At 36.1% G+C, this 19,484-nt stretch overlaps 1 protein-coding gene across 1 annotated transcript in view; it reads right to left on the bottom strand.

The window, feature by feature from the left end:
- Nucleotides 1-525: 525 nt before the first annotated feature.
- Nucleotides 526-19,484, bottom strand: part of mcoln1a (mucolipin TRP cation channel 1a) — a 31,122-nt gene continuing 12,163 nt past the window's right edge. Inside the window, exons 2-15 of the mRNA XM_052138349.1 lie at nt 16,536-16,777; nt 10,584-10,748; nt 10,049-10,205; nt 9,516-9,597; nt 9,287-9,383; nt 8,699-8,798; nt 7,530-7,636; nt 7,287-7,436; nt 7,074-7,175; nt 6,643-6,765; nt 5,287-5,403; nt 5,090-5,179; nt 4,440-4,570; nt 526-3,712 (exon numbers count right to left, since the gene is read on the bottom strand). Of these exons, the coding sequence (XP_051994309.1) occupies nt 3,676-3,712; nt 4,440-4,570; nt 5,090-5,179; nt 5,287-5,403; nt 6,643-6,765; nt 7,074-7,175; nt 7,287-7,436; nt 7,530-7,636; nt 8,699-8,798; nt 9,287-9,383; nt 9,516-9,597; nt 10,049-10,205; nt 10,584-10,748; nt 16,536-16,777 (1,700 nt within the window). The 3' untranslated portion in view covers nt 526-3,675. The remainder of the gene's footprint in view (nt 3,713-4,439; nt 4,571-5,089; nt 5,180-5,286; nt 5,404-6,642; nt 6,766-7,073; nt 7,176-7,286; nt 7,437-7,529; nt 7,637-8,698; nt 8,799-9,286; nt 9,384-9,515; nt 9,598-10,048; nt 10,206-10,583; nt 10,749-16,535; nt 16,778-19,484) is intronic.

Genomic DNA, 19,484 nt, shown 5'->3' on the forward strand with positions numbered 1-19,484 from the left:
ACTGTGCGGTAGTCAGTATAGACATGCGTCCTTTTCCAGGCCAATTCTTAACATCTCCAGTTGATTGGAACATGTTCATTATTGCACTGATGGTGGAAATGGGTATTTTCAATGCTTTGGCAATTTTTCTTTTAGCCATTTCCAATTTTGTTAAGCTCAACAACCTGTTGCCTCACATCAGAACTATATTATTTAGTCTAAATGTGATTGATGATTAAGGGAATTTGGCCTGTGTGTTACCTCATATTTATACCCCTGTGAAACAGGAAGTCATGGCTGAACTAGTCATGTTCCTAGTCACCCAGTTGCGCTAAAAACATTTAAAATATGAATGGGAATATACTTCAGATATATTTTACTCATAATAATTTCTAGGGCTGCCAGTAATTGTGGCCAACATGTTTTGGAGAAAAATATTTATTTATTTAATAATGAGATATTTCCCCTCTTTCAATAGTTTTTGTTCAATCAAAGGTTAGATTTTTGAGTATGTATTGAATGAAAGATCAAAAGGATAAACTATGCAGATTTTATTTCACAGAATTCTTTGCTCATATTTACCAAGGGTGCCAATATTTTTGGTCACAACTGTAGGCTGTTGTAAAATCTTTCCTTTTGTTTATTCTCACAATGGATTTATTAAGCTGGTTGAATGAAATCTCTTCCTCTTATCTCTCTCTCACTGTTTGAATACCTATAGGTGTGGCACATATTCAGACTGCCACCCCACTATGCAAGATCAGTTTGTGAAAGGCTAATCAGGCAATTGTTGTTTGTAGTTCTGAATGGTCACCTGAGAGGGGTTATACAGCTGTGTGGCTCTGTTTGATTTCTGTGGTTTCAGATAGCCATCTCATGTACCCTGACTTAAGCAATGGTTTGTGCACCTGCTTAAACCAGCTATTCAAACATACATGCCTACAGCCACTCACCCAAAACACACAAACACAATTTGCTAAATCTGTTTTCAATCCATTGTCATACCTAAAGCAAATAAACTAACAGGTGCCAGAGCTATTGAATTTGAAAGGGTTGAGATTTGTGAAATAATGCTCTTAATGTACCACCTAGTGGTCAAATAAGATACTAATAAATAAATAAATGGATTGATAGACTTTTCTTTTAAGTATTGACTCATTTACTCAATACATAATTTGGAACAATAACCAAAAAATAGGACAGTGTCTATATTAACATAGACTTTAAAAGCTCTCAAACTGAATGAAGTAATACATATGAACATTGTGTTATAAAACACAAACACCCTGTCAAAACCTACAGGTTCAGAAAAATGTACGACACTTATAAAAGTATGCAAAACGACTTAAACAGGAAAAAAATAAAAAACAGGAGAGCAAAAATCCCAAACAGTAAACAGCACATTATTGTACAACATTTCACCCAAAATGCATTTTTGCACCACCTTGGTCAACAAAACGTATTTGAATTGATTCTTGTTTGCCGTTCCACTTCTAATGAATGAAATTGAAATATTTCAGATACATGTCTAATCTGGGATTTATAAACTAAAACACATATACAGTACCATGATCTCTGAGTGTGATACAGTTTCTTAATCTGTTTATCTTCATATATGGTAGTCTTAGAAAGTCTCAAAAGTTTTAAGTGTTCTCTGATTGCTGATGTGCACTTTAAATTCATTCAAAACAGCAAAACAACAGAGACGACAGAATATAAATAAAACATTACTCTAGAACATGATTGAATAACACATTAAAACAACAATGTAATAACAATTAATAATTAAAAACATGTATATGACTGCATCACTTATCATGACTGGTCCCACTTAGTCTTTGCCTGTGTAAATGGTTTGCACCACAGTCCCAAAATTTAAACAATGTTTATACACTTCTCTTATCCGGCAAGTGTAATTGAGAAGATACAATTAGGCTTGTTTGTCTTCTGAAGTGAGGCTGTTTATGCATGATATGGGTCAAGCATTCTTGGTTAGTTCTATCGTTCTAATACATCACCATGGTGACGAACACTTTGCCCTAGCCAGTAATCTTATACAAGTGTTCTTGGATCAATTAAGGCCTCCATTTTAAAATAAAACTTAAAGGGAAAGTTCACCCAAAAATGCAAAATCTCTAATTTCTTCACACTCATGCCATCCCAGATGTTTATTACTTTCTTTCTTCTGCTGAACACAAAGATTTTTCAAAGAATATTTCAGCTCTGTTGGTCTATTCAATGCGAGATAATAGTGACCACAATTTTAAAGCTACAAAAAGCACAATAAGGCAGCATAATAGTAATCCATGAGACTCCAGTGTTAAAATCCACATTTTCAGAAGTGATATGGTGTGGGTGAGAAACAGATCAATGTATAAATCCTTTTTTCCTATCAATCTCCACTTTCACTTTCTCATTCTTCATGCATACCGCCACCTACTGGGAAGAGAGAAAAATGTATTGTAAAGAAGGACTTAAATATGAATCTGTTTCTCACCCACACCTACCATTTTTGGAGCTTCAAAATTTTGGCACCAATTCACTTCCATTGTGAGGACCAACAGAGCTAAAATATTCTTCTAAAATAAAATGTGTGTGTTCTGAAGAAAGTAAGTCCTACACATCTGGGATGGCATGAGGGTGAGTAAATGATGAGAGAATTTTTGGGTGAACTATCCCTTTAAGAAGGATTTAATTGTACATCTCTAACATAATTTATAAATCAACATTATTGTGTGCAAAAAGAGTGATTTGATTTCATTGGTTTATAGCTATAAAATAATGCATCAGTCTACCTAAAATTCACAAAAAATTTGTCATTACTCTGTGAGCTCTTTTGACATACAAAAATATGCATATCATGCTATTCAACATCATATCCAACAATGAGGTATTAATTACACTCAAAATAAAAGCTATTAATTGGCATCAATAGATTATTAAGGTTAACATTAAAAATTTGTGAGTGCTAACGCATATGGTCAGATCATCTCTTTTTTTTACCATAAACTAGGATTGGTTATAAGACAAAAACCCTTGTTATTGACTCTAGGGAGAGCTAGTTTTACTCTAAGTGCTGAATAATATTGATAATTACCAAAGCTTTTTCAAACACTGACAATGAAGCACAGTTAAGTTTACATACCTAACCCACAATTAGAACGACACACAATAAACTTTGATCTTTTTGCTACAGCAGTTTTGTACCTGATAAATGCTTTGGCAAGGCCAAAGCTGTTCAGTCTCTTTTAGAAACATCTGATTTAGGAGGAGTGATGCAGACATTACACATTAAGCAGACGGCAGTGTGTCTCTGAGCATTTGTGAGTGATGACCCACCCCAGCACACACTGAATGGACTTATGGGATCGGTATTCAGAGAACGATTACTGTACACAACATTTGCGTATGTGCAGTTTCTTGTACTCTCTATCTAGTGGTACTGGGGTACTTCAGCTACCTTTGGATTAAAATTGAAATAAAACTAAAAACAAGTTGAGGTAAAATTTAAATTGGTCAGACTGTGGTTTAACTAAAATGTGCTCCTCCACTTAAGGCCCAAAGTAAAGTGACTGTGACTTCCTGGGTCATCTGTCTGGAGCTTTCCTCATTTTGCCATTAACTTCAGTGACGTCACAGTACTGCAGTGTGACCAGCAGAGGAAGGTGTTGTCAGAATTCAAGCCTCATGACTTCATTAGTTGACAAGGAGGACGTCTTCATATGTGGTAGTTCTGCAGTGTCGGACAAACAGATTACAAGAAAACCAGACTTCAGATATATTTAAAGATTCATTATATAATTTTTTTTTATGTTAAAATACAGTTTAATGTATAGAAATTCCTATAACTAAGCCATTTGGTTCATTAGGTTGTCTTCTCGAAGAGCATAACACTATAGACCTTATTTACAGCATCGCCATCTTTGATTTTTAACGGGAATGACAATGAGGCTGTGAGGGATAGACGAACGGTCTCTTCAATGTATTCTGCAGCGCTGATACGAGTCATGTGAAAGACCCTTAATGTGTATAAATATCACTCACTTTTGCACATTAATTAAGTGGCCGAATATGGTTTCAAAATGGTGAATTTCTCCAAAAGTTGAGGAATTTGGATCGCTAAAATTATTTTGGAATTAATTTTATATGCATTTGCATCGATATGCATTTATTTATTTTGTGGAATTGTATAATTTTCCACGGCACACCTGACAATCTTTCACAGCACACTAGTGTGCCGCGGCACAGAGGTTGGGAAACACTGATCTACACTCTCAAAGTACTTGTATATTTGCAAATATATGAATATTTTGCAGAAAAATATGTTGTCTCCTTACTTATAATCAACCACTTTAAACCAATAGATTTATATTTTTCCATTCTGTTAAATCATTTGCAATCCTTTACATTTAGACCTTTCAGTTTCAACAAAATGATCATTAGATCTGTATGCGGCACACCTGTCACAACAGCAGAAGAAAGAGCACGGCGAGGTCTCGATTCCACGGAACTTTCCAGAGCAGGGCGTGTCCTTGCACTCAGCGATGAATGCGTGCATGTCAGTGATATGGAAGGGCTCCTGAGTTTGATGCTGAAAGGAAATGAAAGGATATCATGATATCCAAAGCTGCTTGGATTTTCCCCATCCTACATTTTCCCCAGTTTTACTATTTACAGTATCATCACATAAAACCATAATCTTTTTATTGATTTATTGGGTAAATACCCCAAATATCTCATCTCTGTTGTATTCATCAGGTAAAAGACTGTGATTCCTCATATGTCATTTATCATTTTCTTCTGTGCATTCTCGTTTTTCCTAAAGTATCTCGTTTTATTTTTACTGTAATTTACTATATAACATTAGCATTCATCTTGAAACAAAAGTTAACTAGGAAACAAAAACAACTAATTATTGATAACAATACTAACACAACTAGATAATTAATTTAAATGTCTTAAATGGGCTTAAATTATTATTATAAAATAAAACAGCTAAGGTTTATAGAATTGTTTTTTATAAGGATGGTTGTGTGTGTGTGTTGAGTGTATCAGGAACAAGAATATATTTTACATTTCTATCTTTGCATCTAACACCCCTTTCTCTTACCTTAATGGTCTCATAAGCTCCAGTGATGAGCGCAATAAAGAGCGAGAGCACCATGTAAATGAATAGAGAGATGAACGTGTACAGATAAACCTGCAAGAGAACACAGTGTCTTTATTATACTGAATGAATGTACCTGTGTGTGTGTGTGTGTGTGTGTGTGTGTGTGTGTGTGTGTGTGTGTGTGTGATTAAAGTCACCTGACTGAAGACCCAAACGAGCATGCTGCTTTCTTGCATGCCACTAAAGGTCACGAACATGTCATCTCCATTGATCAGAGAAAACAGACACTCAGATACCAGCGACAGGGAGCGGAACTGAGGGAAGAAAAAGACAGACATAAGAACATTATGGGAGAGAAGATGTGTGACTTGCTGGCAAAACTCATTCTAAAATCATCTTTGTTTTTTTTTGTCTTCAAATGTTTTTCAATCCTCTTGGACTTCACATTATTTTGCAGCCAGATCGCATTAAATTAAGTGGTATTACAAGGTTCATTACACATATCGTGGCAGTTCCAAGGTGAAATATCCACTGGGTGACACTAAAAGTGAGTTAAATGTTTTCACAAGTTTTAAATGGATAGAGGAAAATTCTCATCATTTAATCACCCTCATGCCATCCCAGATGTGTATGACTTTATTTCTTCAACAGAACACAAAGATTTGTAGAAGAATATCTCTGCTCTGTTGGTCCATACAATGCAAATGTATGGTGAACAGACCTTTGTAGCTCCAAAAATCACAAAGGAAACAGAAAAGTAATCCATAAGACTCCAGTGGTTTAATCCATATCTTCAGAAGCGATATAATACATGTGGGTGAGGAACAGATCAAAATTGAATTCAATTGTTTACTCTAAATTTAAAACTCTAAACTGGTACAAAGTCACATGTGGTGCCTGTTTAATCTGACCTTTACATCTGAAAGTCACATGTGGTGCCATATGTGAACTTACATGTCGAAATACATTTTTGACAATCTCGAACAAAAAGTAGTCTATAATGTCAAAAATGTAAAAAGAAAATTATTTATGCTGAATTAATACAATAACAAATTCAGAGGTGAATAACACTTTAAATAGAAGTTCCTGTAGTTCAAATGGTAGAGCATGGCACTAGCAATGCCAAGGTCATGGGCTCGATTACCAGGGAACACACAAACATCTTAAATGTATATCTCATATGCACTGTAAGTGCCTTTGGATAAATACATCTGCCAAATGCATAAAATGTCATGTTTGTTTTTATTTTGTTTTTTAGGAATACTCCCATTTGACATGATACCATGGTAATACCATGGGCTTTTAAATATGTACCATGTAATACCATGGTGTTCAATGGTACATGGAAATCATTCAGTAATCATAGCATATTTCAGCATATTCCATTGTATTACCATACTAAACCATCACTGTATCATGGTACCGCCATGGTCCTTTTTTTTGTTAAGGAAGTGCTGAACAAGATAATTCATCCATGTATTACGTGCATTTCACATCCTTAATTGGTTTCTGTCAGTCACAGACTCTCCACCAATCAGGCTTGAGCTGTGTACCTTAACATGGTAGGGTCCCAGCACAATCCACCCACAGAAGCAATAGCCAAGGTAGATCACCGCAACACAGCAACAAAAGCGGATCACATTCGGGAATGCAGCTCTTAATGTGACGATGAGAATCTGTGAAAGCAAAAAACCATTTAAAATACAAATTATAATTATATCACATTTATAAATATAATCACAATAATAATTGTTCTGCTTTAGGATTTGTTGTTTGGATAAGAAAAAAGTGACACTTCAGGAATTTTAAACATTTAGAGTCTATTTTCAACGAATCAAAGTACAAAATCTAGACAAGTCACATCTGCAGCATTTCAAGAATGTGTTTGATTGCAACACTAAATACAGTACAACACATGCATTTAATGTAAACACTGTCAGTGTGTTTGCATGTTCATTGGTGTGTGGATGTCCATATCTCTCACATTGTACTTCTGAAAGAAGGTGAGGTAACGAATAACTCCGACCCAAACCAATAACGTTGATGTGCCCAAGAGGATCCCACACTCGTCGTAGGATGAGAGGTTCTGAGGGTTGCAACAGTCATGAAATATCAGGACATGGTTCTTTGTTCCAGTTCAATAAAGTTAATGGGATTTCATCTCAAAAGCTGATCATGTCACGAGCGCTCGGCTTACCTTAAGCTCAATACCGATCTTGATGATGGAGCCTGTGATTGTGAGCACATCACTAATGATGAGCAGAATATACCAACCGTTAATGAACTCCATTCTGTCTCCCCAACAGACATCACGTTTCAAAGAGCTCTTAAAGTACTTCACAAACTCCTGAAAAAAAAGAGAGTGTTATACATGAGCCAAATGTTCTTCAGTTAAAATACATAATCAGTTAATATGAATTTGTTTGAGAAGATATCTTACATTTTGAAGGACAATGCCTCTGAGGATAGAGCGACCACAGAGGATCAGAGAAAGAGTACAAACAACTGCAACAGCCACATCAAACCACACACGAGCATAGCTATCAGCTAGAGAGAGAGAGACAAAAAGAGAGAGAGGGAAACAGAAAGAGAGAGAGAGAGAGAGAGAGAGAGAGAGGTGGATGGACAGTGAGTATAACAAATGTGAACAAGAAATATATAGTGAATTTCCACTATGCAAACAATACGTTACATCACTAAATCTTGAGATAAGGGAAAAAACATGTCTTACATACAAAAGTAATCATTATGTTCAACATTAAAATACTACAAAAGTTAAATCTAAAAGAAATGTGTGTACTTTGGACATTCAGGCATCATTCATATATATGTTTAAAAAATAAAATTAGAATATTTTAAACGCATGCTCTATACTTGGAAGCACATGTAAATTAACCTGTCCTCAGCAAGAGGTCAAAATGGCAAAACATTTTTCATGTCAGCTATAATTCTAAGGACCCCTTTCCCACTTCCTGCTCATGGTGGATGCAACACTAGGACATGTGGTCTGGTAAGTTTGATATTTTAAAACACACAAAGTCTCCACGGTAACAGCATCATCTCCGTCATTCCCATTATGATAAATTCCATTAGAACTGTGGGATAAATTTGGCATTTTAGTTTGGGTTATAGAGGCAGCTATAACAGAGGAAAAAACCCCAAAATGGCTCCAGCATTCAACACATGGTAAGGATGGAAAATTATTACATTTTGTCCACACCGTCAGAATTTTCAGAAGAGTGTGAAAACAGAAAAAAATAAAAAATAATCCATAGAATGCATTTTAAACTCCTTTACTGAACTCCATTATTTGATAATTAAAGATTTCACGCTCTTTTTGGTTGGATCAAATTAAAATGGCATGTTTTTCACTGCGTCTGATGGAGTTGACACAAATGACAGTAAGATGTGCTGCAAGTTATTATGTGAATAAATGTCAGTTTTCAGAAAAAAAAGCATTTTTATAAAAACCGGTTCCCTTACATGGCTCGTTAGCAGAGACCTTTGTCTACAAACATATTCATTTGAAATCAATTTAGTATTAAAAATTATTGTTTTTGTCCCTCATCTCAAAAATCAACTGATCTGAAAAAGAAAGTTGAGCCTTACCGTGTCCAGAAACACTTGGGTCTCTACATTCCTTAATGGAGGCCCGATTTTCCAGACTGATCTTAACTTTACCACTGTGGGCTTTGTTATCCAGCAAAATCTGAGGAAAAAAAAGGAAAAATTGCATATTGCACAAACATATTTACAGTTATTAGTGATGCACCAAACTGAAATCTCTTGGCCGAAATGGAACCTTAAAATCTAAACATACTAGACTGAAATTTTACATTTAATAATAAATAAAAAAAACGTTTTAATTAAGACTCATATTTTTTAGTCATAAAATAAAAAGTCTAAATTCATTTTTTTTAATAATATTTTTATTTTAATAAATAAAATGCATATATAAATGATTCAAATTTTTATTATGTATTTAATTATATTATTTTATTCATAATTTAATTCATAATTAATTAAACAGTATTAAAAACCTGTTTCTATAAAAAGCTATTTATTTATTTGACATGTAACAATGCATGCTTCTGATTTTCTATATCAAGTTTCTGTTTTGTTAAGATTTTTGGAATGTTTTCTGCATTTTTGTTTTCTTCTTTCTGAGCAACAATGGCAATCCACGTGCCAACTCACCGTGATGAAGAAAGTGTAACAGTCTGGAATTTCATTATGTATGATGGTCTGAAGATTTATGGCCTTCAGCTGGAACTGTATGGTGACATTAATTAGCCTAAGGGAGAATGTGTTAATATTCAAATATTAGATTATTTTGAAACTATTCTGATTTCATAACATAATTATGAAACTGTAATTATTAGAAACATCTATGGATGTTACATAATAAAAGTCCTGTTGAATTTACTTGTGAAATTTAAGGGTCAAATTCCTATAATCACGGCCCAGACCTGCTGTGGGAGTAGACAAAGGGTTCACACCAATACAGTCTACAGAGAGGAAGAGAGAAATGATTAATTAGTCTTCTTTGAGAAAGACTCAACTTCAAGCCTCCCACCAGCTGTGTTGTAGGGGTTATAAAAGACAGGTTTGGTAAACAGTAAGATTTCTCTTCTAGAATTACAAAAGAAAGTGATTCCTGTGGTACAATCAGTCACAGGGAACCGAGACACACAAAAAAAAACAGAAGGAAAACCGTGAGTGACAAGGTGCAAAAGAGGATGCAAGATAAAAATGAGGTATTAGAAGATCATTTTATATTAGCAAAGATTCACTAAACAAATATTTCAAGTTTATTCAGTCTTATTCTAGATTCTGTGTGTACAACGTTTCATACTTTTCTCTTGTTTCTCCGATAAATCATTTGATGAGATTAAAGGAAAACCTTTGAACTGGAAACGGGGACAAATTGGGAGGAAAGAAAGGCAGAAAACTAGTCACCTGTGACCACATGTGGGTCAATGATGAAGGTGTCATTAGCTGGGTCAATCCTGCCCTTTTTATAATACTGTTGACAGAGAGACAGCGCGCTCCCATTCACACCAACATCGTACACATATGCATAGCGGCCCACTGTCCTCTCCGGCAAAGCCAGATACTGAAAGACAGGTGAAGAATGAGAGCGTAAACAAATGACAATAGAAGGGAATATATGTGCAAAATAGATACATGTAAGTAATAAAGTGTTAAAGTATTTAGTGCTCATAAATAAAAACAAATCAAGGTGCGCACAAAAAAAGTTCAAGGAAAAAATGTCTAAATAAACCCCCCAAAATAACAAAACCCACTTTAACAGTTTAACAGCCAAACAAACAAAGAAGTGAATAAAGCTACGAGAACACATTAACAGAATCCTAATATGAGTCACTGTCCAAATACAGTATACACCTCAAAGTAAATCTAGACGTAAGATCATTACAGTAAAAAACAACAACTTCAGGACAGTGAGAGTGTTTTCCTCAAAATTAGACATTACCTGTTCTACGGTGTAGAATATGTGATCATACACATCACTCTGTGTGTAAACTGCAAGTGCGTCATCTGAATCATCATAATCTTTAAGGAAGATGTGTTTAAATGAGGCCGTGTTCTCCTCCTTAAACGTCACCGCCATCTCGTTGCTTAAACCAAAAAGCACCAGCTATTTGGAAGGAAAATAAAGAGAGAAGCCTTTAATCACAGGTTGTTTAAGGTGTGCAGTCTCCACAAGTTAAGCAAGTTAATTTGGATCAGGGCTCCAGACTAAAAAAACATTACTTGACTGAAACATTTAGGAGCAAACTGATGGTTTTTAGTCGCCAAATCATATAATTGTTCGATTTAGATTGCTGTTCAGAAACAAGATATAAAGCAGAAGAAAAGGAAGACAGCTGATAAACCATTAATCAGAGGTTTAATAAACAGCATATATAGTTGAGAAGATACGTATATTTGCATTATTTATTTGTCTCATCTATGTACACACACCTTCATATAATTTATACAAATATGAGATAATCTTTTTTTATTTAGTACTGCCCTTCAAAATCTACATAAGCAGTTATTTACATAAAGCTTAGTATGCATATAGTAGTGTGTTGCCTTCTTAAAGCATCAATGAATATTGCACCTTGTGTAATAGTTGTGTCTCAGTACCTCAATTAATTGCCAAAAGTTGGATCAATCTTACACACATGCGCGCACGCACGCACAAGGACATTAATAACGTGAAAAAATGAAAATCGTGAAAACATACTATTACAATTTGAAACAAATAAACTACTACAAAGAATTCTCATCCAAAAATCCTCCACGTGCAGCAATGACAGCTTTGCAGATAATTGGCATTCTAGCTGTCAGGTTGTCCAGATCCTCCGTTGAAATTTCCCCCCACACTTCCTGTAGCACTTGCCATAGATGTGGATGTCTTGTCGGACACTTCTCATGCACCTTACAGTCTAACTGATCCCACAAAAGCTCAATGGGTTTAAGATCCATAACACTCTTTTCCAATTATTTGTTGTGTTTCTTTGCCCACTCTAACCTTTGCTTTTTGTTTTTCTGTTTCAAAAGTGGCTTTTTCTTTGCAATTCTTCCCATAAGACCTGCACCCCTGAGTCTTCTCTTTACTGTTGTACATGAAACTGGTGTTGTCTATTTCTCAAACTAGAGACTAGTGTCATGCATTACACTTGTGGCATCAACAAAAGGAGTTGCTGACACTACGTGACGTATTTATCCTCTTGGTTAGTTATAAATCTGGCCTTCCACATCTCCTTCTGTCCTTGTTCTGGGGCTTTTCCACTGCACAGTACGACTCGGCTCAGCTCGCTTTTTGAGGGTTGTCCACTGTGGATGGTACCTGGTACTTTTTTTAGTACCACCTCAGTCGAGTTTCAAGTGAGCCGAGCCAATACTAAATGTGACGTCATAACCCTGCAGATCACTGATTGGTCAGAGAGGATTGTCACTACCAGCGTCACTGGATTTTCAACACGGGACATAAAATTGATAGTTTTAAAGTTAGCAACAGCGATAGCAGTATGATTTGTTCATGCAACCTTCCAATTGTAAAAAGAAATGGCTGTGCACAAAACCATTCCATGGTCAATAAACGAGGTGCAGACGTTCATCTCGTTAGTCACGGCTACCACCGGACCTACCAATGTGTAGGGAAAAGTAAAAAAATTAAAAATAAAACGCGACTACAGAACCATCAAGGAAAAGTGTATGTGGTTCGACCAAATGGACGCTATCTAACCGGCGAGCAATGGGAGAGTGCCCTGGACTCCACGATGGAGGATGGTATGTTAACTCTAAATTTAGATTGAAAGCTACACTTTATTTAGTTGACCAGCTACTGGAAGCTTGCTTCTAAAGCAACCAGGTCAATTTAACTGTTACACTTGTGTAAAATCACCATGCAACACAATGAGCTAGTAACTAACATCTAGCAGTCGTGTAATTGTTTTGTATCAGGTATAAGATGATCTCATGGCAGTAGAGGCGGTGCAACTATGACGATTAGCCTATAATCTCACCCACGTTGAGGCGGCACTGGAAAGCAGTGGAAAAGCACCTTTCAGTTGTTTTGCATTTCAAGCATTGTATAGCCATCATTCCTCAAAACAATGATTTACCTTTGAGTTTCTAGAGAAAGCAGTTTCTTTTTTGCCATTTTTGACCAAATATTGAACATAACACATGCCAGTCTATTGCAAACAGTGGCGAGTCAAAAACAAACACAAATACAATGTCATTTATCAAACCAAATAGCTTTCAACGGTGTTTGATATAATGGTAAGTTATTTTCTAGTACAAAATTAGCAAGTTAAGGTATTTGAGTGATGACTGCTGGAAATGGGGTCTGTCTAGATTTGATAAAAAATTAATTTTTTCAGAGAGTGATTGTGCTGTTTTTTTTTTTTTTACATCAGTAATGCCCTGACTATACTTTGTGATCAGTTGAATGCCACTTAAAGAACCACGCGATTTAAAGAACCAATTTCCTTCCGAAACAGCAAAATATAAACATTATTCCAAACCTTTGGCTGCCAATGCATATACATATATACATATATGTGGGGGTGCTGGACTGCTATTTTGAAATGTCTTCACCAAATTTATGCAATTCCGTTTGATGCCACTACTGGCGCAGACCAGAGTTGCCACCAAGACATTTTTGTGCCAGCCAACGTGTCCAAAATTATAAAGCATACTGGACAAATGTGATTTTTTTTAAAATATATATAAAGGTCGATTTCACTGCAGTGATTTGGCCACAGTAAAAGTCATGGAGTGCAGAGAAGGGTTTGATCTAGAGGTGGAATCTGTCGATCGCACTCGTTCTCTTCCTCTTAAAGGGGCATTCAGTAGTTCTCTAGCTAGCATTAGCATTGCTCTTCTTCATGTACTTTAAGTACCAATGTTACAGTTGTGTTAGACGTTATACTGCCATCTTTTGGCGTGGATCAGCATGATCATCTCTGCTGCCCCATCAGCTTTGGAATATCATTTGCATCAGGAAACTGTTGGGAGTTTGAGGTTATTTCAAAAGTCAAAATTTCTATAATATAATTACGTTGCCTAAAAAAACCCCATCAGAAATCAAGTGAACATGCTTCTACTGTTAAGGATAGATTATTATTGTCCTTCATATCAATAATCTTTGGAGACTGTCTACATTTCAAGTTGTTTCTAAAGACAGTTATTACCTTAATTACTTAGCGTTAAATAAACCTCAATTATCTAGCGATACAGAATGTTATGGTAAAGGAAAGATTAGAATTGTTTTTGATGATCAAATTTAGCATGTCCTTGAATACTGCATTTGAAGAACTTGTTTTATTTCCAAGCAACCAACATCATGGTTTACACAAAACCCACAACTATCACTGTGGCAAGCTACATTGGACTAATCTAATGAAGACATAGATGCCTTACCGTTACTGTTTTTTGCCTTTGCCGGTCTTTCTGTCTTCTTGCTTGAAGCAAGTTGCACCTTTTTCTGGATCTCCCGTTGTCTCCACTGCTAAAGCACGATAAATAAGTATGTTCTATTGTATTTTGTCACCATGACAAATTCCTTGTGTGTGTAAGTATACTTGGAATAAAGCTTATTCTAAATCTTTTCGCGGCACCAAACAACAATGTTCTAAGCATAGTCAAGAGTATCTATCTACACTCCCGGCAGACAACGAGCATGAGGATTCTCTTCTTTAATGTTTAGTGAAACACCGCAGGTCATGTGATTTCAACATGTCGAAATATATTGAAGGGGGTGAGCTACATCATGTCAAATAAAACACTTTTTATAGAAAACTATTATGAGTACAGTCTTCATCTCATGTGAGTGTACACCATTCGGATCAAACGTCACAAAATGTGTAAAACTTTTTAATTTGGCTCCAAACTACTGAATGCACCTTTAAGCCCCATTCACACCACAGGTGGCATCGCATGGCAAAGCTAAACGATCCCCTTCATTTTCAATGAGAGCAGAGCGACTACCAGTGACATGAGGAGTAGAGAAAGTTGAGAAAATTTCAAATATGCAAATTACGAGTGACATTCGCTAGTGACTACCAATGAGAGTGAAGACAGTGGAGCTCACATCACCCGTCTCCAGGCAGTGTGAGATATTGGAGTCGAATGCAGGCAAGATGGAGAAGTTAAACGTTTCTGTGAGTGATTTCATTGTTCTATCATTTGTCTGTAACCACATACATGGATATGGGTAATAAAATGATGAGTAGAAAACTGTCAGCATTCCGAATGATAGATAATTCATCTTGTTCATCATGCATTAAGCAATGCTGATTCCTTGTCAAATCAGAATGATACCTTAGCTTTTCTGTCAGTATACTCTGTAATCAGAATTTTCAATGCTACTTTGGCCAGATGTGCAGTCCACCAATAACATTAAATGACAGCAGTGGGAACGCCAACCAGCTAAACTTATTGCTGAGTCTAGCAACATCAGCAACAACGTCATTTGCAGTGTGAACAGGACTTTACTCCCGCAGCTCGGTGTCGCTTGTGTGTAGACTAATACTTTAGTACTTTTGTAGTAACCATGTTTTTTGGCAGACACCATAGTTTTAACGCAATTAAATAGGATGTTACTACAGTAATATGATGGTAATATAGTAACCATGTTTAATTTATGTAAATGTTAATGTATTTGCTATAATTTTACTACAAAATACCATGGTGAAACTTTGGTTACTGTAATTAAACCAGTGTTATTTGATCTAAGGGAAGGTTGAGGTTTGGTTTAGGGGTAGGGGCTGTTGTAGGGTGTTTGTGGGGGTGCAAATAGTCTGCCACTGTTTGCACTGGGGTATAAATAGCATATACCATTATTTGCATCAGAGTGCACATAGCATCTACCTTATTTCTTTGACTATTTCCCCCAGATTTTACATAGCACAGGAGCATTTTGCTGCTGATGTGAAGTCAAATGTGTACACTGTTTAACTACAGCTTATGATGCACATAAGCCTGGTGTCCTTCTCCTCATAAAGATGGCAACGCAAGGCTGTTTTAATGTGATTCTGAAGTGAGAAGCTTCTCACTGCGGGCATGCAAGACGGGAATAAAGCAGGCTGCTTTTGCCCGTGTGCAGGATACAACCCACTGGTTGCGGTAGTCGCGAATTAGGACTTTTCAAGCTGTTCAACCTCCACGGCTGCAAAGTGGTGTCATCATTGGGATGGTGTTGTAGGATTACATATAAGGATAGAGGCAGACATGTAACAGAATGTTATGGCATCACCGCAAAGTGTCATGCATTACACTTGTGGCATCAACAAAAGGAGTTGCTGACACTACGTGTAAACATTGTGTCAAATAGATTTGTTTTTATATGTCAGACAATGGGATGCTTTAAATGGTTAAAAAAAAAAAAAAAAAAAAAAAAAAATTGTATTTACCAGCTAACGGAAACCCTGGCGCAGACATAACACGATGCACCTCTAAAGGCTTTGTTTTTCCACATGCCATTACGTCTCCTGCATAGTCGTGAGCTAGTCTTTCAAAGCATTGACCACAAGCCTGTACGGACAACATTCGATGCATGCACACTACTGCTTTCTGCTTGTCTAGAAAAACCAGCAGACTACACGCATGTACAGAGCTGATGACAAAATCTGCAAAAGACGCAGAGCAAAATTAAGTATAATTTGGCCTAAAAGCCCGGGTATACTTCGTTTTTGTAAGTTCCAGATCAGCTCGGGCCCGGTCGACCACATTGCCTTTCAAAGTATACTCTTCTGACCGCGAGTGAATACAAATGCGTTGGTTAAAGTGAGACTTTTAGCCTCAATACTCTCTTTAAATCCATGCACAAGGCTTGCGAGCAGTGGGTTAACTACAAAACGCTCCAGTTATTACAACAACACTACAACTACTACCAAAAAATACTCTAGAAAATGCTCAGCTCAAATACCTGTACAGTTACTAGAACAACTTTCAGTATTTGCAGAACCAGTTTAAATGGTTTTCTTCCTTTGGCTTGGTACTTTTCACAGGGGCTCATGAAGAAATATTTTAACTTCCTGCGCAAAGCTTCCTCTTCCTGGTCCACACGTATCCAATCATCCGATACCGGGGTCGATCTGGGGTTGTTGTATTCATCCCTGCAGTCAATTGAACCACAGTGAGTTACCGGACACAGTAGTCTGTCCTCTTCTGAAAGGGAAACAGAGAGAGAAAGATTGTACCAAAGGGATGAATTACAATGTAAATGGGATTTGAAGGTAACGCTGATTAGCAGACACTGATATCAGTAGTTCAATTACATTTACATTGATAGCTTACCTCCTGTGATAATTAGACTCCATTAAAACGACACTTCTTAATTATTTTTAATTGTTGTGTCAGCAGAGGTTCATGCTAAGGACAGAGTCTGGAGTGATGTGCAACAGGTCTTTGAATTTATAGAAGGCCATTACGTTGTTGTAAATCTAGAACATGATTAATAGAACTTCCTGAATTAAACTTCTCTAAATGGCACTGATGTTCTGGAACAATTCTTAAAAACATACACTACCAACAGACAAAGTTTAGACACATTTTACCATTTTTTAAGTCTCCTGATCTTAAAAACATTCTGATTATGCTTATGCTTAAATGCTTGAATTTAGTGTAACCAAATATAAATTGTGCTTGCTCTATATACTTTACAGTACTGTATATAGCCTATACAGTGTACATCAACTCTATATATGTGTGTGTGTGTGTGTGTGTGTGTGTGTGTGTGTGTGTGTGTATATATACAGTATATATATATACACACACACACATACATATACAGTATCTCAAAAAAGTGAGTACACCTCATATATTTTTGTAAATATGTGATTATATCTTTTCATGTGACAACACTGAAGAAATGACACTTTGCTACAATGTAAAGTAGTGAGTGTACAGCTTGTATAACAGTGTAAATTTGCTGTCCCCTCAAAATAACTCAAAAAACAGCCATTAATGTCTAAACCGCTGGCAACAAAAGTGAGTACACCCCTAAGTGAAAATGTCCAAATTGGGCCCAAAGTGCCAATTTTTTTTGTGGCCACCATTATTTTCCAGCACTGCTTTAACCCTCTTAACCCATGGAGTTCACCAGAGCTTCACAGGTTGCCACTGGAGTCCTCTTCCACTCCTCCATGATGATGGTCATTTAATGAAATAATATACAGTCACATGGGTGCCACAGAATGAATTAGAAGCTCCATCCTGCTCTGTCATCTCCTTCACAAACACACAAGTAGGCGCCAAACCGCTCGTTTCATGCAATAGTTTCATGTGATTTCACCATATACTTGCAAGTTACAAGTTAACCTACATTGTTGCTACATCAGTTTGGTTTGAATTTGTGGAGAGAAAAAATGTAAACAGAATCGAGACTTCCTAAGGTAACACCATCTTTCCAAATGGATCAGACATAGCCTTCACAGCCATCCGCCACTGTTCCAACGAGCACAGGCTGCACAGCCTTATTCACTCTAGTGGCATCTTTGATTGTTAATGGGAATAACAACGAGGTTGTGAGGAATAGACTTACAGTCACTAATACAAAATGTTGGTGATGATTATTATGATCTGGACGTTGACACTCGTAAATAAAACATTTTCTCAGAGTGGGTTTCCATCCAAATATTTTTATGTGCATTTTTAAATTGAGCATAAGAAATCCTGAATGAAAACACTTGACATGCGAAGAAACTCATATACATACATAAAATGTAATGTGCTAAATGTAATGTCTAGAGTTTCGCGTTAGTTCAAATGCACATTGAGGTGATGGAAACAGTTTTTTTGCCAAACGATGACGTGTTTTAAACATTCATGCACGTGTTATGAGTGTACGATGTTATGATGAGAGCTTGGAAGTTGGCACAAAATTCAATGAACAAAGCCCTTGACATTCAGAAGTGTCTTACCCCTAGCTGGTCTTTAAAGTGGGTCCTCACTATCCGCCAGAACAGTTTTAAACGTGGGCACTCAGGTATGTGGAGGCTGGTGGCAAATGGGCATCACTGTCATGTTCTGTCTCCCTCATGTTTGCCATGGACTCTTATTTTGAAGTGTTAAAGTTTGAAGTTTGGTTTTATTACCAAATATTATATATATATACATATTTATTATTATTATTATTATTGTTGAAATTATATTATTGACTCTATATTGTTGAAAAATATTATATTTTAATTTGATTAAAGCTGTACAGTATGTATTTGATTAAACACAATTTGATAACATTTAATTAAAACACATGGAATACAGCAAAATTAAAATAAGAAAAAGGCATAATTTGTATCTATAAGACTTTATGCAGTTCTTTTATTCAAGACAATTTCTGTGTAATTATTTAAGTTGTTTCATTTATTCATTTGTTTCCCAAGTATCGAGTTAGTATTGATACTGAGGTACCAGGGCTGGTATCATACCTAAGCCAACATTTTACTCTAGAATGCTATTCTGAGATGCGGGTTGGCACTGTTTTTGTGGCACGAGGGGGACCTACACAATATTAGGGGGGTGCTTTTAATGTTGTAACTGATTGATGTATATAAATATAAATATAATATATATATATATATATATATATATATATATATATATATATATATATATATATATATATATTAGTTTTTTTTTTTTACAAAACTGAAATGTAAAAAAACATTTTGTTTTTTAATTGGACCAGACACAGTGTTGGAAAAACAGCAAACAAGTGTCCAGCAGAAATAACTCCTTCATTTCAGTTTAAAAAGCATTGCAGGTGGTAACTCATGAAGTTGGTAGTGAATGCCCAGAGTTTAAAGTTTTTTTGCTAACTGAAAAATAGTAATGGAGGCATAGGAATTAGGCAGGTTTGAGGATTTTACTATGA

Source organism: Xyrauchen texanus, chromosome 11 (assembly GCF_025860055.1).
Source record: "Xyrauchen texanus isolate HMW12.3.18 chromosome 11, RBS_HiC_50CHRs, whole genome shotgun sequence".
Classification (NCBI taxonomy): Eukaryota; Metazoa; Chordata; class Actinopteri; order Cypriniformes; family Catostomidae; genus Xyrauchen; species Xyrauchen texanus.